The following is an 18,182-nucleotide window of genomic DNA, read 5'->3' as shown; positions in this document are numbered from 1 at the left end:
CAAGCTAATGATCATCTTTTAAATAACCCCAACCAAAACAGTCCACCATAAACTTCACCGTGGAACCACCAACCCAATATACCCTCAAGCTCTGAGCAATCCACTTCTAGCTCAAATAAATCTCAAAACCAAAAGCAAGACCTTCAAAGTCAAAAACAAACTAGAGGCAAAGCCAAAAAAGCCTCTACCCCATCCTCAAAGAACCAATGACCCTTCCCAATTTAGCAGCCTGGAATATCCGCGGGTTTAACAGCCCTGACAAAGTTTTATGCTGCAAAAAACTTATCAAAAAACATGACCTAGATATCTTATTCATCCTGGAAGCTAAGATTTCCCATAGCAACCTTAATAACTAGTGGTTATTGGCCAACCAAAACCTTTTTCCCGTGGAAACATCTTGTCACAATTTCTCTCATTCCAACTCTAACAGAATTTGGGTTAAATGGAATGCTAGAAAGGTTGATTTCATTAAGACTTTCTCTTCTAGTCAACTTGTTCATGGTACTATTATGGTTGCCTCTATTTCTATTTGTGAAGTCACAGCTATTTATGCAAGTAATTCAAATTCTGAACGGCAAGCCTTATGGAGCAATATTCAATTGTTAGCTAACTCTGTTAGCCTCCCGTGGGCAATCATTGGTGATTTCAACAGCTGTCGTTCTACTGCTGAGAAAGTTGGTGGTATACCTCTTATTAATAGCAAAATTGGTGACTTTAATGGTATGATTTTTAATGCTGGGTTACACGATCTTTCCTCTATTGTTCACTATTTTACTTGGCACAATCACCAACATGATAACCCTATTCATATTAAACTGGATAGGGTGTTGGTAAATGATCTTTGGTTGAGCATGTTTCCTAACTCCTGTTACAAGGTTGACGATCCTAGCTATTCTGACCACTCCCCTCTCATTCTTCTCAACACTCTCAGTGATACTATTGGCCATAGATTTATGTATAAGAATTACTGCTCCAAATTCCTTGAGTTTTGGAAGAATCTTATTGAGGTTTTTTCTAATCCTAACAAAAGCATCCCTCTTTGCTCTTTCATCTTCAAACTGAAAAGCCTTAAAAATATTATCAAGAAGGAGCATTGGTCCACCTCCAACAATATCCAATTTGAAATTGACTCCCTTTCCAAGCTCTAAAGCTAGACTATGTTGCAAATCCAAGCTAATCCCCTTGACCTAGCTCTTAATGTAAACCTTAATAGTATTAACCGGAAGCTCTCCCATTACCACTCCACTCTCACTAGTTGGATTGCTCAACGTGCAAAGTTAATTGGCTTACTCATGGTGAAGAAGACCTGAAATTTCTCTACTCAAAAGTCAACATTTCCAAAAACCACAACTGTATTAAGCAAATCTCTTCGGACCAAGACAGTTACAGCTCCCATCATGACATCTCTACTATTTTTATCAATCACAACACTAGGCTCTTTAACTCTACTACACCTGCAAAGCACTCCCACTACCATAATTTTCCTGTTGGGAATACCATTCCTATTCACTTACTGCATGGCCTTACTGCCCCAGTCACCATGGATGAAATTAAAAGCATTATTTTTTCAGGTAAGCACAACTCCACCCCTGGACCCGATGGGTATACTTTTGAGTTTTATAGAACTACCTGGAATGTCATTAAACATCAGCTCTGCAATGTCGTTACTTCCTTTTTCTATTCTTCTCATATGCCCAAGCAAGTCAAGGCAACTGCGATTGCTTTGATTCCTAAGCAACCTCATGCCAGCACTATCAATGATTTTTGACCTATCTCTTTGTGCAATGTTATCTACAAAGTTATTGCTAAAATTATTGTCAACCGGATGAAGGAGGTAATGCCTTATATTATTCATCCCACTCAAGGTGGTTTTATTAAAGGCATAATGATCACTAACAATGTTCTTTTAGCTACTGAATTGCTTGGGGCTTTTAATAGAAAAGCTAAAGATTAATTTTTATGTGCTAAATTTGATATTTCAAGGCCTTTGACACTGTGCCTAGGGATTTTCTCTACAAATGGCTTGCTGACAAAGGTTTCCTGGAAACTTTTGTTAACTGATTATTGATTGCACCTCTAATGTGCACTTCTATATGTGTATCAATGGGGCTCTCGTTGGCTATTTCAACTCCACTTCTGGTCTAAGGCAAGGCTGCCCACTTTCTCCCTACCTTTTTAATATTGTTATGGACGGGTTTTATGCTGCCATGGAAAAAGCCAATTGTAATGCTAGTTTTTTTGCCATTATTGTTGGTAACACTGCCATCTCCTCTTTGCGGATGATCTTTAGTTTTTGGTAAAACTACCACTGACAATGCTAGCTCTCTTAAATATATTTTACACCTTTTTTCTTGTGTCTCTGGTTTGAAATTCAATCCTATTAAGAGCACCATTTTAAACTCCAAGGCCTTCCCCCAAGCTGCTCAGATATGTGATATTCTCAATATCAACCAATCTCATTCCCCTATCAAATATCTTGGGTTGCCTATCCATTTTAAAAAGCTGGGAACCGCTAAATTCTAACCTTTGTTGCGCAAAATCTCTTCCTATTTGGATGGTTGGAAGCCCAAGTTGTTATTTTTGGAGGGTAGAATCCAATACCTCAAATTCACTATATCCAACACCTTGGCTTACTAGATTCGTCCACTATTATTCCTAAAGACTATTGTAAGCTTGTTAATCGTATGTGCTCCAAATTCCTTTATTTTGGCGACATCACCCTTAGGAAACTGCACACCATATTCTGGAAAGACACGTGCACTCCAAAAGCCAATGGTGGGTTGGGCATTCCCTCCATTGAGGCACTTTACTACAGTTTCTCTTGCTCGACTATTTGGAGATTTTAAATTTGAGCAATATGTTATTTCAATGGTGGCGTGACTCTTACCATTCGCTATGAAACCTAAAAACTGTCAAAAGCTCCCAGTATTGGAAACATCTTTGCATGGTTGCTAACTCTATTAAGCAAAATTTTTCTTTTACTACTTACTCTGATAGCAACCTGTCTCTTATATGGGATCCCTGGTGTGATGGGAAATATATTGCGAATTTGGTGGTTGATCTGCATGCCTTAAATAGGCTTTCCCCTTATTATGATTGGATAGTTTCAAATATTATTGATGGTGATTGCTAATTTATTCCATCATGTTTTGGAGGCTTCATTACTTCGAAAATCCTTTCCACACATATTGATAAAACGGAGGAGTTGCATTCTTGGCTAGGTATCCATCATCCTAATTTTAAAGTTTTTAACTCCTCTTACTATTCTTCTCTTAATACTGTTTCGTGGTATAAACTGATTTGGCATAAAAAAAAGCTCCCTGCGTTTTTCTGCTTATGCTTGGATGGCATTTAAATGTGGTTTAAAAATGGCAGACGTTTTACTGCTCGTGGGATTGCTACCTATACTAATTGTTGCTTATGTTACAATGAGCCTGAAACCCTGCAGTACCTTTACTATGAATGCAATTTCACCTTCAATGTGGTCAAGCTGCTGCTGCCCTGGCTGGGCAATCTCTTGATGAAATCGAACCTATTTTAAGTTTCTGATAGTGTTTTGGATCATAATTTTACTATACAACGCCTTAGCTATTTCCTTCTAGCTGCTTGTGCCTCAATATACTATATTTGGAGAGCTAGAAATGATCGCATTTTTGGTGGCATCCTTGATTGTCAAGCTACTGTGACTGTTAGAATTAAAAAAAAATCATTCTTCTTAAGACAACCAGATGGAACAATTTTGCTCCTTTATGCTGGTTCTCTGGATTTCTTTTGGGTTGTGCTTCTTGGGTAATTCTTTTGGAAGGACGATGATGAATGCTGCTATTTGCAGCTTCCCCTTGTACGATCTTCATGGCAACCAGGGGTTTCGCTCTGGTAAATTCCCTCGTGTATTTTTGTCCCGCTCGATTTTGTTTATTCTTAGTGCGCCTGAGTCCTTCAACTTTTTACTATCAACTTTGTATTTTTGTTCTTTTTTAATCCAGGCTCCACATTTTGCTGGTGTCCCTGGATTATAAGTTTTTCCCTTTTTACTTGTAAGCTTTTTTACTTCAATGATACCGGCTTAGCCCTTAATTTTCCCAAAAAAAGCTATAGCGTCCTGGAATATCGCCGCGGTAGACAAATATGAAGTTTAACCTCTTAGTTTTATATCAAGATTCAATACACATACAGATAAAAAAGGGTGCAATATTTATAAGAGAGATTTTTAGGTGGAGAATTTTGAAATGGAAAAAAATCATGGGACCTAACCAATTTGAATGAATACACAAATATTTGCACTTGATTACAAATGAGGCCCTTCAATGGAGCGATGGTTTTAGCTTGATGTAACAAATATATATCATATAGAATACATTACACCTTTGAAATTGGAATAATCATTATTGATATGTTAGTTTGGGCGAGCGAAGGAGGTTAGAAAGATCGTAGTCTTGCGATAGAGGTCATAAGGACCGTTGTTGGTAGGTGACAGAGGTTGTAAAGATCGTTATCTGGTGACGGAGGTCGGAAGGACCGTTGTCAGATGGAAATCCAAGAACAATTAGAACCCGGGTGGAAGTCTCCACCCGATGATCGAGTATAAAGTCCAGCAATACTCAGTGGCGGGGCAGAAGTCTGACGTTAGTTGATGGCCAGGTAGAAATCCGGTGTCAGTTGGTGACTGGATGGAAATTTGGCATCAGTTTGTGGCCAGGAAGAAATCCGGCGTTAGTTGATGGCAGGGCAGAAATTCGATGTCAGTTGGTGGTCGGGCAGAAGTTTGATGATAGTGGTGGCCTTGCAGAAATCTGGAGTCAGTTGGTGGCCAGGCAGAAGTCCATCAACAGTCGGTGGTCGGGCATAAATACGACGTTAGTTGGTGGCCTGGCTGAAGTTTGGTAACAGTCGGTGGCCGGGCTGAAATCTGGCGATAGACGAGGCTGAAGTTCGGTGACAGAATATGTGATGCATAATTATAATGCACATATTCATATGTCTATTTATAACTCCACTTTCACTTATGCCTCCCATTAACTAGTTACTCCTGTATATAGTAATTGGGGCAAGAATCAAAATCGAACAATACAACATAATCTCTCACACCTGCTTTCAACAAGTGGGGCTAAAATTACTCTCACAACCACACATGGGAGATAGGGTCAGAATAGAATATATAGGACCCTTATAATATATGAAAGAGTGCACTTTTCACATATATGAACATCTCCAATGTCATGCTATGAATAGTATAAATGCTAAAGTAATAGTAACTAATTTATAAATTTAATACAGTGCTTAAGTGATGCATGAATTGCCAATAAAAAGCCCCGCTGCATGTATAACATTATACTTACTGAACTTCTCCCATTCAATTTCTTACTTTAGAACAAAATTCACATGATCATTTTAATACTTTTATGTAACTATTACAATTGCTAGAAAAACCTCAATCAACTTACATATCTAGAATTTTGTGTAGTGAAAATCAACAAATGAAAATATGATTTCTTATAGTCCAAATGTTCAATATAAGGCGTACAATAATATACTAAAAGTTACAAAACGAATACATCATCAAACCTAAGAAAAATATATATTTATTTATACCTTTTATAAAACAGTTTGTATTGAAACCAGAGATAGAAATTTAGAAGTCTACCTCAAGCTTTACGAAATCCCCGATTGGCCTGACCAAGAATTTTGGATTATTGGTCTCCAAAATCTCGCTTCTTTTCTCTCTTCTCTTTTGTGTTCCTCTCTCATCTCTTCTCTAGCAAGGAACTAAGGTATGGTGGTTTGGAAAAAAAGGTTTTAGATATTTATAATTAAAAAAACACTAATCATTGTCTAGCACCGTAGCACTCGACTCCTCAACATTCTTATGCTGACTCAAATCTTTCATATTCTCTCAAAATCCCACAAAAATGAGAGATTATTAGGTGCGGAGTGCGGACAGGGAGAACCGTCCGCACAAGCATTATTTTTCGCTAGGTACCGGCACTCGGTACCGCTGGGTACCACTAGGCACACAGTGCTTGTGCGGACGGTGTGCACTCCGCACCTAATAATTTTTCCAGAGCAGAGCTTGATATCGTGGAAACACAACCTAGTATTGCAACGCCTCCTTAAAATCCTCTCCCAAACAGAGAGCTTTTTGTCGCCGGGCCACTCAGCCCAGTATCGCACACTCTTATATTTATGATGGTCTCTCTCTCTCTCTACCCCACCCGGCTAAGTGCTCTTTGAAAATGAAAACTCAATAGTTTTTGAAATTTAACTCAATTATAAATTAATACAATTGAGCTTCATTTTAAATTCAAATTTGATTTTGAGCATGATCAAATTAGCTTGAATATAATTTGATTTACTAAAAATGTGATTTTAAATGGGGATTTATATAAAATGTATATTATATTGTTTGGGATTTAAAATAGTTTAGCGGTTTAATATATTAATAAATAAATAAATATAATTTCATATCTCATGTCTCCAAATAGAAGCTATTTTTAGATGTACAAGATTAATCAAGATTCACTGATTACCAATTATATTTTGCATAAATTTAATTAAAAGTTTATATTTTAATTAAGTAAAAAAAAACTTCTTAAGTTAGGTAATCTTGTCACTGATTACCAATTATATTTTTTCTATATTTAATTAAGTTTATATTTTAAGTTGAGCAAACACAAATATGTTCTGAAGTTCTCAAATTTTTTTTAATTTTGCATAAATTTTAAAAAAGTTAATTCAAAATCCCAATCATCGGTCATAAAATATCAATCAGAATCTAATGATCCATTTTAATACCATCCACAACATTGATCACAAAATCATAGCCGGCTAAAGTCGTCTATTAAATCGCAGATGGAAATTAAGTATATAATTTTTTATATCGGGCGTTCTAATTAGGCTTTTTAAAAAATATAATAATTGCATATATTTCTTAAATACGATCGACTCATAGAAGTCATCTCCATAATGCATGTATACACTTTTTTTTTCGGATATTTAAATCAATTAAGATAAATTCACACACATCACATACGTAAGACTTGAACCCAAGACCTCTTAGTTCGTAGTCAAAGCTCCTAATTAATAGACCAATGTGAGCCACGTAAATCAAGGAACAACAATTATTACGTCCTCTGACCGGACGTAGAGCTATGTTTGGCCGCCAATAACATGTCGCCACGTGCTCTTACTCTTTACCGCGCGGTCCAACGACTTGACCCGGACCGGAACCCGGGAATGCTATGTTCGAGTATTGTGAGGTAATACTCGGTATTTGCTCGGTATAGCTAGGTATTGCTTGGCAATAACGAGAAATATCACTCTGTGAAGACCAATATCGAGCAATACCGAGTTGTACGTGTCAATTAGAAGAACTTAGTTCTAGAAAACTCGGTACAACTCGGTATTGCTCTGTATTGCTCGGTATTTGCTCGGTATTGATTATTGCCGAGCAAAATCGACCAATACCTAGCAATACCGAGCAATGCCTAGCAAAATCGAGAAATACCGAGCCATCTTGGGTCCGTTCCGGGTCGGGTTGTCGGGGCGCACAGTAAATAGTGAGAACGCGTGGCGCGATTCTACTGGCGACCGAACGTAAATATAACACTTTAACTAACATGATAAAGCTATGAGAAATAACTCTCAATAATGCTTCATCAATTCCTTCTAGGGGGTGTAGAAGGTCATTATTATAGTTTCTTTCTGAAGAGAGTCCAAAATGATTGTATTAATGGTATTTAAGACTCAAATACATTGCATTGAAGGAAGAAATGAATGGGATGTACAGTATATCTACAACAATGGATGTTGGTTCCCAACGAGTTAATGGTTTGCTTTTCCTTTAAGAAGACAGTAAGTAATAAGGTATAATTCTTGGTTGTTCGAGCATTAAAGAGGCTATGGATCTGCGGTTTAACCATGTCTTGTAATTAATGTATAAATACTAAACATTATTATTATTATTAAAATTGATTAATTAATATTTAAACATGTCATAAATAAGCTTACTATTCTTAAAAAAAATCACCTTCATGAAATTCAGAAAAAATATATGTTTTTTTTTTTAATTTCATAACAACTTTTTTTAGGTGAACTGTAGTTTCTTTTATCAAATATTTTAAAACTAATGGATCATATAATTTTTAATGTAGTAATTAAGTATACTATTATATTGATACTAAAAAAAAAATTCATATGACCGACTCGAGGTAATATTTGAATTAGAAACTTAAGAATTAAATTCAAGATAAGTCGAACTCCAATTGCGACAAATTTATAGTCAAATTGAACGTATCAATTAGAAGAACTTATTGACGCTATAAATGATCTAATCTGACTCCAAATGAGCTCAAATCAAACACTTAAATTATATTGAAAACATCTAAATATTAATTGATGAACCAAATAATCTCCAATTATAGCATGCTTATAATCAAGTTGAGTAGCTCGATGAGAAAAATCAAACGAGCTTAATATTACTCAATTTTAGGAGCTCGATGAGAAAAATCTGACGAGCCTGGAAAAAAACACGATAATCTAATGGTAGGGTGCGAGCTAAACAAAATTTATAAATAATTTCAAAGCATTGAAATATAAGACTTCTTCAATAATTTGTATTCATCAATAAATCATCAGAGCATCTAAACCTAAATTTCAAATATGACTATTAATATTATGCATATATCACATCTTTATCAATATCTTTATCAGTTATCGTAAATAATAAAATTGTCATAGGAGCCGCCGTCTAAAATAGTACCAATAAATGTACTTTTTTCATTTCCTATTCTTTTTTCATAATATTTTCCTTTGCGTGCATGGGTACATTGGGTCTCTAGTCAGTACCATAAGGAGGTGTGCTCCATCAGTTAGCATGCATATGCAAGCATATATATTTAACTTTATATAATATTGTAAAACATAACATGATAATCATGCTCAATCATTTGATATATGAGAGAGAAATTATTTGCAATAAAAATTTAAGACTATTAAAAGAAGCAATATTGTTACCATAATATAGAAACATAAATACTCACTTTAAACTTAAGTATTGCGATGCTTTACTCTCACTCCTTACTTCGAGGTCGATACATTTATCACATATACAAAAGATATTGTTATTTAATTTACATAATGCTCCCAAATCCTCAATATTTAAATTTTCTTCTATTTTATTAAATTTATTTAATTTACATATTTTTTATACAAATTGACTTTAACTAATAAATTCATTGTTCGCATAATCAAATTTAGAATTTAACATAATTTAAACTTAATTTACTCATTATCTAGTTTAAAATCTCAAATATTATTGATTTGAATTGCTTTCAATCTCTGTCATATAAATAACTCTTTGTATTTAATTTATTATTATATAATTCATTTTGTTAATTAACAATATTACTTAAATAATTGTTGTTAAGATTTTAATAAAGGATAAATTTATTCTCCTTGCTCTATTTTCTTCCTCTCAATCAACCTTCACTCATTAAAAGCCTCTTTTATTTGTGGGGTGCAAATGGAGTGAGAAAATCAAAGTTATCTCACACGAGTAGTTGTTTTTCGTTATTGAACGTATTTTCTCGCTCGTTTGCATGCTCCGGTTCCACTAGTTGTTCCTGCGTCCATGTTCGTCACTCGGATTTGCTTAGTCCCCTCGCTTGTTTCACCCTACTGCTGTTAGATTAGGGATGGTTTACTAGAACTGATAAATTCGATTCATACATGTTTGATAAACAATCTATGATCATGATATTCAATATTGATCGTATGAGGGAGTGCTTTAGATTATGGTCAATTTTATCTAATTGTTGACATCAAAAGGGCTTCACAAATTTTCTTTATAAAAAATTTCTGATCTTCTACAATTTTTCCTATGCGTGCTAGATTTTGTTGTAATATTAAATACCAACTCTATCATTGCAAATTTCTTGCACGTAATAATAATAATTATTATTATTAAAAAAAAAAACATCTCAAACTCTTCCCACGTCCCTAAGAATTATTTCGATTTAAGTACTATATGTTTGAGTAATAAATGTAATATTTATTAAAAGCTTATTATTTGAAAAATTTTTCATTTATTAAAATCTTACATTTATATATTTTTTCATAACATTAATTATAAATAATTGATGAGCTCTATTTGAAATATGTAAACATTTAGAAAGCATGTCATTAACTAGGGGTGTCAATTTCTGACCCGACCCGAAAAATCCGGGTTCGGGTCAACCCATTTGTTAAACGGGTTGGGTTCGTGTTCAAAATTTTGACCTGTTTGAAAAACGGGTCGGGTCCGGGTTGACCCGACAACCCGCTGGTCAACTCGTTTAACCCGATTTCTGCCCTACTCGCCCGCACTCGCTCGCGAATAGCGATCCCTCCCGTAGTCGCTCGCATTCCCGCCCGCGCTGGCAATCCCGCCCGCGCTCGTGCTCCGCGGCTCCGCCCTCGATCGCGATTCGCGATCCCGCCCTCGCTGGCTCGCCCTCCGCCCTCGCTCCGTCGCTCGCGAAGAAGCGAACCCGCTCCGCCTCGGAAGAAGAGAACCCGCTCCGCCTCGCTCGCGAAGACGCGAACTTGCTCGGCCGCTCCGCCCTAGCTCACGATCCCACTAAATCCGGCGCGGGTCGGGTCGGGTCAACCCGGCAACCCGGCCGGGTCGGGTCCGGGTTGAAATGTCCTACCCGTTTGCAAAAACGGGTTGGATTCAGGTTGACCTGTTTAGATCCGAATCGGGTCGGGTTCGACCCGAACCCGACAGGTTGACCCGAATTGACACCTTTGGCAAAATTTTAACTTATAATATTATTAATCTCTTACGCACAACTTCTAGAACAGCTTATTAATTTTTACTTAAATAATTTATGTTAAAAATCTAGGCACTATTAAGGGCTTCTCCAACAAAAAAATCTCTATTTTTCACTCCAAAATGCAATAATTTATCTCCAATCAAACTTCATTTTATTCTCCTCTTTCGTACGCTTCTTCGCCTCATTGCAAAGACTTATTTAACGGTCTAAATAATAATTTTATTTTTATGCTATTAACTAGATATTATTTATTTGATTCCAACATATCAATAAATAGATGATTATTTTGTAACTTTTATATTAATCTTACTCTAATGTCTATAACTATATGTTTAAAACAGCTCGTATTTAAATTTTAGTGATTTCAATGATTTTAGTACAATTTTGATAACTATAAAAATTAAATTTCCTCTAAAACTCGCTTTTTTAACTAAATTGTAATCAAAATCTCAATTAATCACAAAAACTCTACTAAAAACTTCTTTGAAGTCCAATTAGATCATTGAATTATTTTTGTTTCAAATTTCAAATTAATTTTGATTACTCATTAATAATAAAATCAAAATTTAATCATCAAACCAATCAAACCAATAAACTACGGAAATTAAAAATTTATGATTAAGATTTCATTTGGGATAAATTTTTAAACGCTTTATGAAACAAGTTATTACAATCATTTTTAATAAAATAAAATTATATTAAAAAACTTTCATAATTTTTTTTTGTCTCAAATAACACCTAAAATTAATTGGTTTAGCTAGTCAGACAATAAATCCCAGCTGATGCCTGTTCGGTTTCCGTTCAAATTGACGTGACCAAACTATACAAAATCAAAAAAAAAAAATGTACAAATAACAATGCTACTTACAAAAAACAGAACACAGCTCACCTTGACTTGTTGGTTGAGAGCTTATGCTTCCAACTAAGAGGTCTTGTGTTCGAGTCTTTGTGTATGCGTTGTATGTGTGAGTTTGCCTTAAATGGCCTAAATGTCCCCAAAACAAAAAAAAAAAGAAAAAAAAATCCAAAAAACAGAACAAAAAAGTACTGAGACAAGTACTTACCTGAAAGTAATTCACCCGAGCACAATTCTACAGGAATTATGGTGAGTACTCGATGTTCCCTTTGCCATACAGGGACCGAAAGCATCTCTCACCTCTTTTTTGAATGTGATTACTCCTTTTCGGTGATTATTGATCTGATATCAAGTTTGGGTAATCAACTGCTTAGACCAACTATATTACAAGCCTTCGAATGTCTTAGTTCTGAGCAAGGCAAATTAAAGCATTTTTATAACTTAATCATATGTTCTGCAATTTACCATCTTTGGAGAGAAAGAAATGAGAGAAAATATAGATATACTTTGCTGGAAAGGCTATAATAGTGATGTTAGCAGGTGCTGTTATTGCTGGGAGTGTTCCTTACGGGAGGGCTTCTGATCTGTACTTGGCAATTTTATTGGAAGTGCTGGCTGGACTTTTTCTTCTCTTCTGTTGGATCTACATCGCTTCCTGGATGGTCTATACAGCAACCAGGAACTTGCTGCTGCCCCTGGGGTTTTTAAGGGCGATGAGGAATGCTGCATATTCTGATTCCCGTGGATGGTCTAAATGGCAACCAGGGGATCATTTAAGCTTTTAACCTGTATGCTTCCGGTGTTATCCTAGCTCGGACTGCAGCCTGAGTCCTACATGCGCTGCATCTACTACCACGTTTTGGATCCTTATATAATTTTTTTGGTTAATTTGGGTGGTATAGTTATGGTTTTTTGTTCCTCATAAGTTTTTGTTGTTTCTTATGAGGGGTTTTTTATTTTACTTGTAATTGATCCTCTTTTCCATAGTAATAGAAGGGCTTCTGCCCCAAAATTTTCCAAAAAAATTCACCCGAGCACAGATTTGCCCTTTTTATCCAATTTTCAATGCCGATTGCAGACAAGAATCTCGCCTTTTTGGATCTTGAACAGATCTCACTAAGATATAAAAAAATAAAAACTAAAAAAAAAAAAAGACTCGCAGAATGTCATATGTGCTAGGAATATATATACATATATGGATAACTTCGATCGTTTTTTGTAGAAGGGAAGATGCAGTTCACATGAGGGCAACATAAGCTCCTCCATGGCCTCTCCTCAAGATGAGCGGACCTGCATTATCTGGTACTTTATCCAAGACCTTATTGCAGGCATTAATCACATCTTCAAAACCTGTAGCTGTTGTTGCCAGCTGAACCCGCAACCGCAAATCCCTGGTCCTTCTAAGCAAACTTCTAAATGACTTTCCAAGATTCTTAACCCACTCCGCAGGCAAACCACCATGCGAAAGCCACACAGAAAAATGTGACTGATCAACCCTCGCAGCCACCTCAGATCGATAAAACCTCGCTAACTCGAGAAGCATCGATGGATGAAGGGGAAGAACCAGCACAAATTCGGTCACAAACTCCTCAAGCAAATCGGGCCTCAGCATTTGGTTCCATAGAACAGGAGCCCACTCATTTGGCTGGTTTAGGCCATAGGCTTCTGCAACAACAAGGGCAACCTGGAAGCGGGACTGCTCCACAAGAACTCGACGAGCGTTTGTTTCGGAGAGTTCAATCCAGGTGAGATCTGGGATGCGAATCTGGAGGAAGAGGAGGGCTGCGCGGGCACAAGCGTAGCGAGTTTTGTGGCCGGCATCAATGGTGGAAAAAACCTCAGCGGCTTCAATCAGGTAGCGCATGGCTTCAAGAAGTTCTTCAGTTTGGCGGTCTCTTTCAGGATGGGAGAGCCACCGGTGCATGTGTTGCAAAGAGCGTGAATCGAGTAGGGATGCAGTTTCATGCTTCATATCAAAATGAGAATACGCCTGCAAAGACGAGGCGAATATCATTACAACTTTACTCTCTAACCATCGATCTACAAAATGAGATCGGTGATTGATTGATTTCATGATACAGTACCCAAATCAAAGAGAAACTTTTGAGCAAATTTATAAAAACTACAATGATTTTAATGGATTTTCTTTCAACAAAAAATTTATGAAACTGGTACTATTTTTCTAGAGCATTGTAAGTCATACAGTTGGATCAACAATCAAATCTTCATAAAAATTTATCAAATTAGATTACAAAGTATTCTTGGATTGTAGATTCACATCAAAAACCTTGAATTTGTATTTGAAAGTAGAAACATATAAAATTAATAGATTGGAAAAAATATTTTTTTTTTCACAGAAAACATATAAAATTAATCATTTTGGATTCTGCCTAGGCTATCATCTTGGCTCTTGGGATGTGTTTTTGGACCGACTGTCTTCAAACCCCATATATATAATGACTTAATTACCCATCATCTAGCAATGAAACAGATTATGGTATCCTCATAAGAGCAGGCAATGTCCAATTTAATCATTAAATAACTTGCAATTTTCAAGTAATTCCAAAAAAAAAAAAAACATCATACCATTGCAAATGAGTCGAGATCATGAGGATTAAAAATCTTCAGTGATGTGAGAACAGCCATTCTAAATCCTCTAATAGTTTCTGATGAGCCAGCAACAGTATCAGGAGTGGTATACTTGTTAAGCAGGAGTTCCAGCTGGCCATTCTCTATCAGAATGTTGAGAATGAAGTTCAAGGCATGGAAATTGCTCACTCCAGTTACCAACCGAGCCAAACAAGAGAAATCTCCCTCTGAAACATAAGATTCTACCCTATTTGCAGCAAGGGTGACGAGAACATCCACACCATCTAGACAGGCAGAAGACTTGTAGAAATGATGCGAAAGTATGAGAAGCTCAACCTGAGAGAGCATTCAAATTTGACATGGGAAAATCATAAATCATCACTATCTACTACTGAACATTTCAAGCGTAAAAAATATATTCCTGACGCAAGCAACATGAAGTTGCTGCTACAGTAATGGATGCTAGATATCTAACTTCATTTAGATAAATTAGATTCCAGAAATTGCATAATTCTTCAAAACGTTGAAATACTAGTAAAACCTTCCCTAGGGGTACTTCTATATTCAACCATGAAAAAACAATATTTAATAATGAATTTGGGCCTCAACTATCTGATATGAACAGAAAAATAGCGTGCAAATTAACTGGAATTAGGATAGAACCTTCGTTAACAATTTACAGCTTTAAGTACATTGAAGCAGGAGCCCGAAGAAAACTGTTTTTTATTGTTAACTTTTTTTTTTTTTTTGGTTTACTAGTGACATTTCGGAAGTACTCATAAAGCATGGTTTATAAGGTGTTTCTAACTATTATTGTCATATGAACTTAAAGGGAATTAATGGACAATTTGTGGGTCCCAAAAATTTGGGCCACAGCCTCTGTTGAGAGAAATTTGATTTTACGGGTTAAATTTTTAGAAAGATAAGACACTATATAAATATTCGCCCTCATTTTATAAGATTTTTATGACCTTGTTTCAAGTTTTTCATAAACACAAACCCCTATGATTGAATTAGCCTTCTAGAGACGAGAGTGAACTTTCTATTAAGATAAGTTATTAGAAGCTAAATGTTTATCATATAGTAACAACAAATGTGATATAAGATTCAAAATTTATCACCTAACACTTCAAGTGAATGGAGAGGAGAATGATGATGAATCCTATCAAAAACTTATGTTTACATCGTCTTAGGTTATTATGGATCTTGGTCTATTTAGTTAGAGGATGTAGTCTACAACCTAATCAAAAGGATTATTATCAGTAAGCATGAGTTATTTCCTTCATCAAGGGAATCATAGTTCATTTTTTCAAAGATGTTTGCAGGACTTAGTGCAAGGAAAGTTCAAATTTCATCTAAATTTTAATCTATGCAGTATTCTCAGATATTTGTGTTTAGCCATTTAATATTTTTCGTAGCATATGTTGACAAGTTTGGATTTAAAAAAAAAAGATAAACAAATTTTAGTAGAACAATCACACATGTTTAAAAGCGGGAGAAATTTGATTTAATTGATTTTTAACTCGTGCAATATTATAAAACTTTAAATTGGAAAGTTAAATGCATACGTTAGGGCACATACGGGCATGTTTAATTTTTTGACAATTTGTCATGCCTTTTCAGTGGTGTGCACATTTTTTATGCACCTATAACGTGCACTTGCATGCTTTTTGAGGTATTAACACAATAAACTTACATGATTTCAGTGCATTTGCATTGTGTATTTAGATGCTTTTATGTGCTTTTGGACTTATTATATATTTGCGTGAAGCACTAGCATGCTCTTAGATTTTTTTTTGTGTGATGTATTTTTGCATTTCTAAAAAAGTGGCATGCTTCTCAAAGAAGTTGCATACTTTTGAGTCAACATATTAAGATTTTAATTATGTTACTACACGAGCATAATTAAAAAACATCCAAATATTTGCATACAGACATTTATCGTTGAAATGCATGTAAAGTTTGATCTTGAAATTTTAAAAGGCACCTTCCGTATTTTTTCTACTAGCGTGCATGTGTTGCGGATCTAGCGATATAAAAGGTGAATAAGAATCCATTAAGTACATTTCAATATGTGATATTTTTGTCCTTTTATGTTTGTATTTTAGCGAGAAGGGTACTGCAAAGAATCCTTCCCCTCCTATAAATATGAGGGGTTAGCTTGTTCATTTTACCATTCAATTTTTCACTTGAGTTTTTATTTGCTTGGGACTGCCCTCACTTAATTACGACCTGTAGGCAAGTTGAGCATTCATTACAAGTCTCATGCAAGTCCTTTTTAAGTTCAATTTTGTGTTCAATCATTGTTCTCACATTCAATTTTATTCTCATCTTATGATTTTATAAGTTCTGCATTTTGCATGTTTGTGCACATTCATATTGCATGAATGTTCATGAATCCCCTATATGTCGTTCTTTTCAAGTTTATTTAGTCCAAATTTCAACAATCACCCAACATCTACCCTGCATAAGGAGTATGTACAGGGAGTCATGACCAGCCCACTGTGTCAAGAAAGCCGTGCACGATCAATATCTAAAGACACCATGGATGTAATTTTCATTACCCACCACGCTAACAAAAGAGCACATGGGATACATGCAAGAGAGAATTTTGAAACACAAATTTCCTTGGCATGATACGAAAATCATGCACACGGCTTACCGACTACGTTAAGAGCATCACACGTGTTTTCCTATCCATGCTAAGAATAGCATGCATGAGTGATGTGAAACAATCCCATGCGAAAATGATTTGCTCAAAGAAGTTTGCACGCTTAGGTCTAGAGGCAATAATAAGTAAAATCTTATACGGAATTGAACGATAAGATAAAAATTAAGTGATACTTAGCTTAGGTTAAACACATGCGAGAGGTTGAGATCATTAAATAGTTAACTAAGTCTTACTTTGCATACATGAGTAGTTTCAACGAGAAATTCCAATACTAACAATAAGATTAGTTGCTATGAGAAGATCCCTCACATAACTCTTCCTATTACTAAGTTCTAGCGGTGAATAATTGACATGATCTTCATGAATCCATTAATAACCATAAACGAAAAGTAAACTAGGAAGATAAGAGAGTTTGGACGAAGAGTTTACCCAAAGAAAGAAGTTATCCAAGGGAACGACAAATACGGTGCTCCGGCGTAGTTGCTTATGCGTTTGAGGAAGAGTGGACAGCACTTTAGGTTACGGAGCCTTCAAGATATGGCGATGGGGAACATTCTGGACAGCGAGACAGCCATAAGAGGTCACCCAAAATGACTGGCCAGCGGCTAGGGATGCCGAGACAGCAGCAAAGAGGGTCGAGACAGCAATTCGGCACTTGAAATATAAAAGTATATGATTGATTATTTCTTATAAGAAAATAAAGTCGTTTCAAATTCGTAAAGATTGTATAAAGTGTTCATACGATGGTAAATGCCCAACATCACTTATTAGTTTTCGACTTTAAGATGAATGTTAGGTATAAAAGATAAAGTAAAACGTTATTTATAGGATTAGATTGTGGCATTTAAAAAATATTAAAAAAATTATTTTTAGTGTAAAAGTTAATATCTTAAAATTTTTTTCTATCCATGAGGAAGTTAATATTATGTGGGAAAAGTAGCTGATATTAAGAATATTGAAAAGGAGTGCTTGGAGTATCAAATAGAAAAAAATTCTGTAATTAAAAAGTGTTGTGGTTGAATCAAAATGGTGCAAGAAAAGATAAAAAAATAAAAAAGCTTTGTATAAAAATTGGTTTAGATATAAAAAGTATGATAATTGAGAAAGATATAAATGGCCTGTAATGAGTTTAAGATAGCTAGTCATGCAAAGATTTTAGCTTGTAATGATTTATATAATATATTAGATATTAAGAAAGGTGAAAGATATAATATCTATAAATTAGTAAAAACAAAGAGATTATATAGTGTAA

The 18,182-nt window shown here is 35.3% G+C and overlaps 1 protein-coding gene across 3 annotated transcripts in view; it reads right to left on the bottom strand.

Annotated features, from left to right (window-relative positions):
* Positions 1–12,654: 12,654 nt before the first annotated feature.
* Positions 12,655–18,182, bottom strand: part of LOC110096041 — a 134,637-nt gene continuing 129,109 nt past the window's right edge. For all 3 annotated transcript variants that reach the window (XM_020821799.2, XM_020821801.2, XM_020821800.2), the window contains exons 25-26: positions 14,257–14,595; positions 12,655–13,660 (exon numbers count right to left, since the gene is read on the bottom strand). In XM_020821799.2, coding sequence (XP_020677458.1) covers positions 12,908–13,660; positions 14,257–14,595 — 1,092 coding nt within the window. In that variant the 3' untranslated portion in view covers positions 12,655–12,907. The remainder of the gene's footprint in view (positions 13,661–14,256; positions 14,596–18,182) is intronic.

Source organism: Dendrobium catenatum, unplaced genomic scaffold (genome assembly GCF_001605985.2).
Source record: "Dendrobium catenatum unplaced genomic scaffold, ASM160598v2 fragScaff_scaffold_91, whole genome shotgun sequence".
NCBI lineage: Eukaryota > Viridiplantae > Streptophyta > Magnoliopsida > Asparagales > Orchidaceae > Dendrobium > Dendrobium catenatum.
The sequence above is the reverse complement of the archived record's forward strand: the minus strand, read 5'-3'. Positions and strand labels throughout refer to the sequence as shown.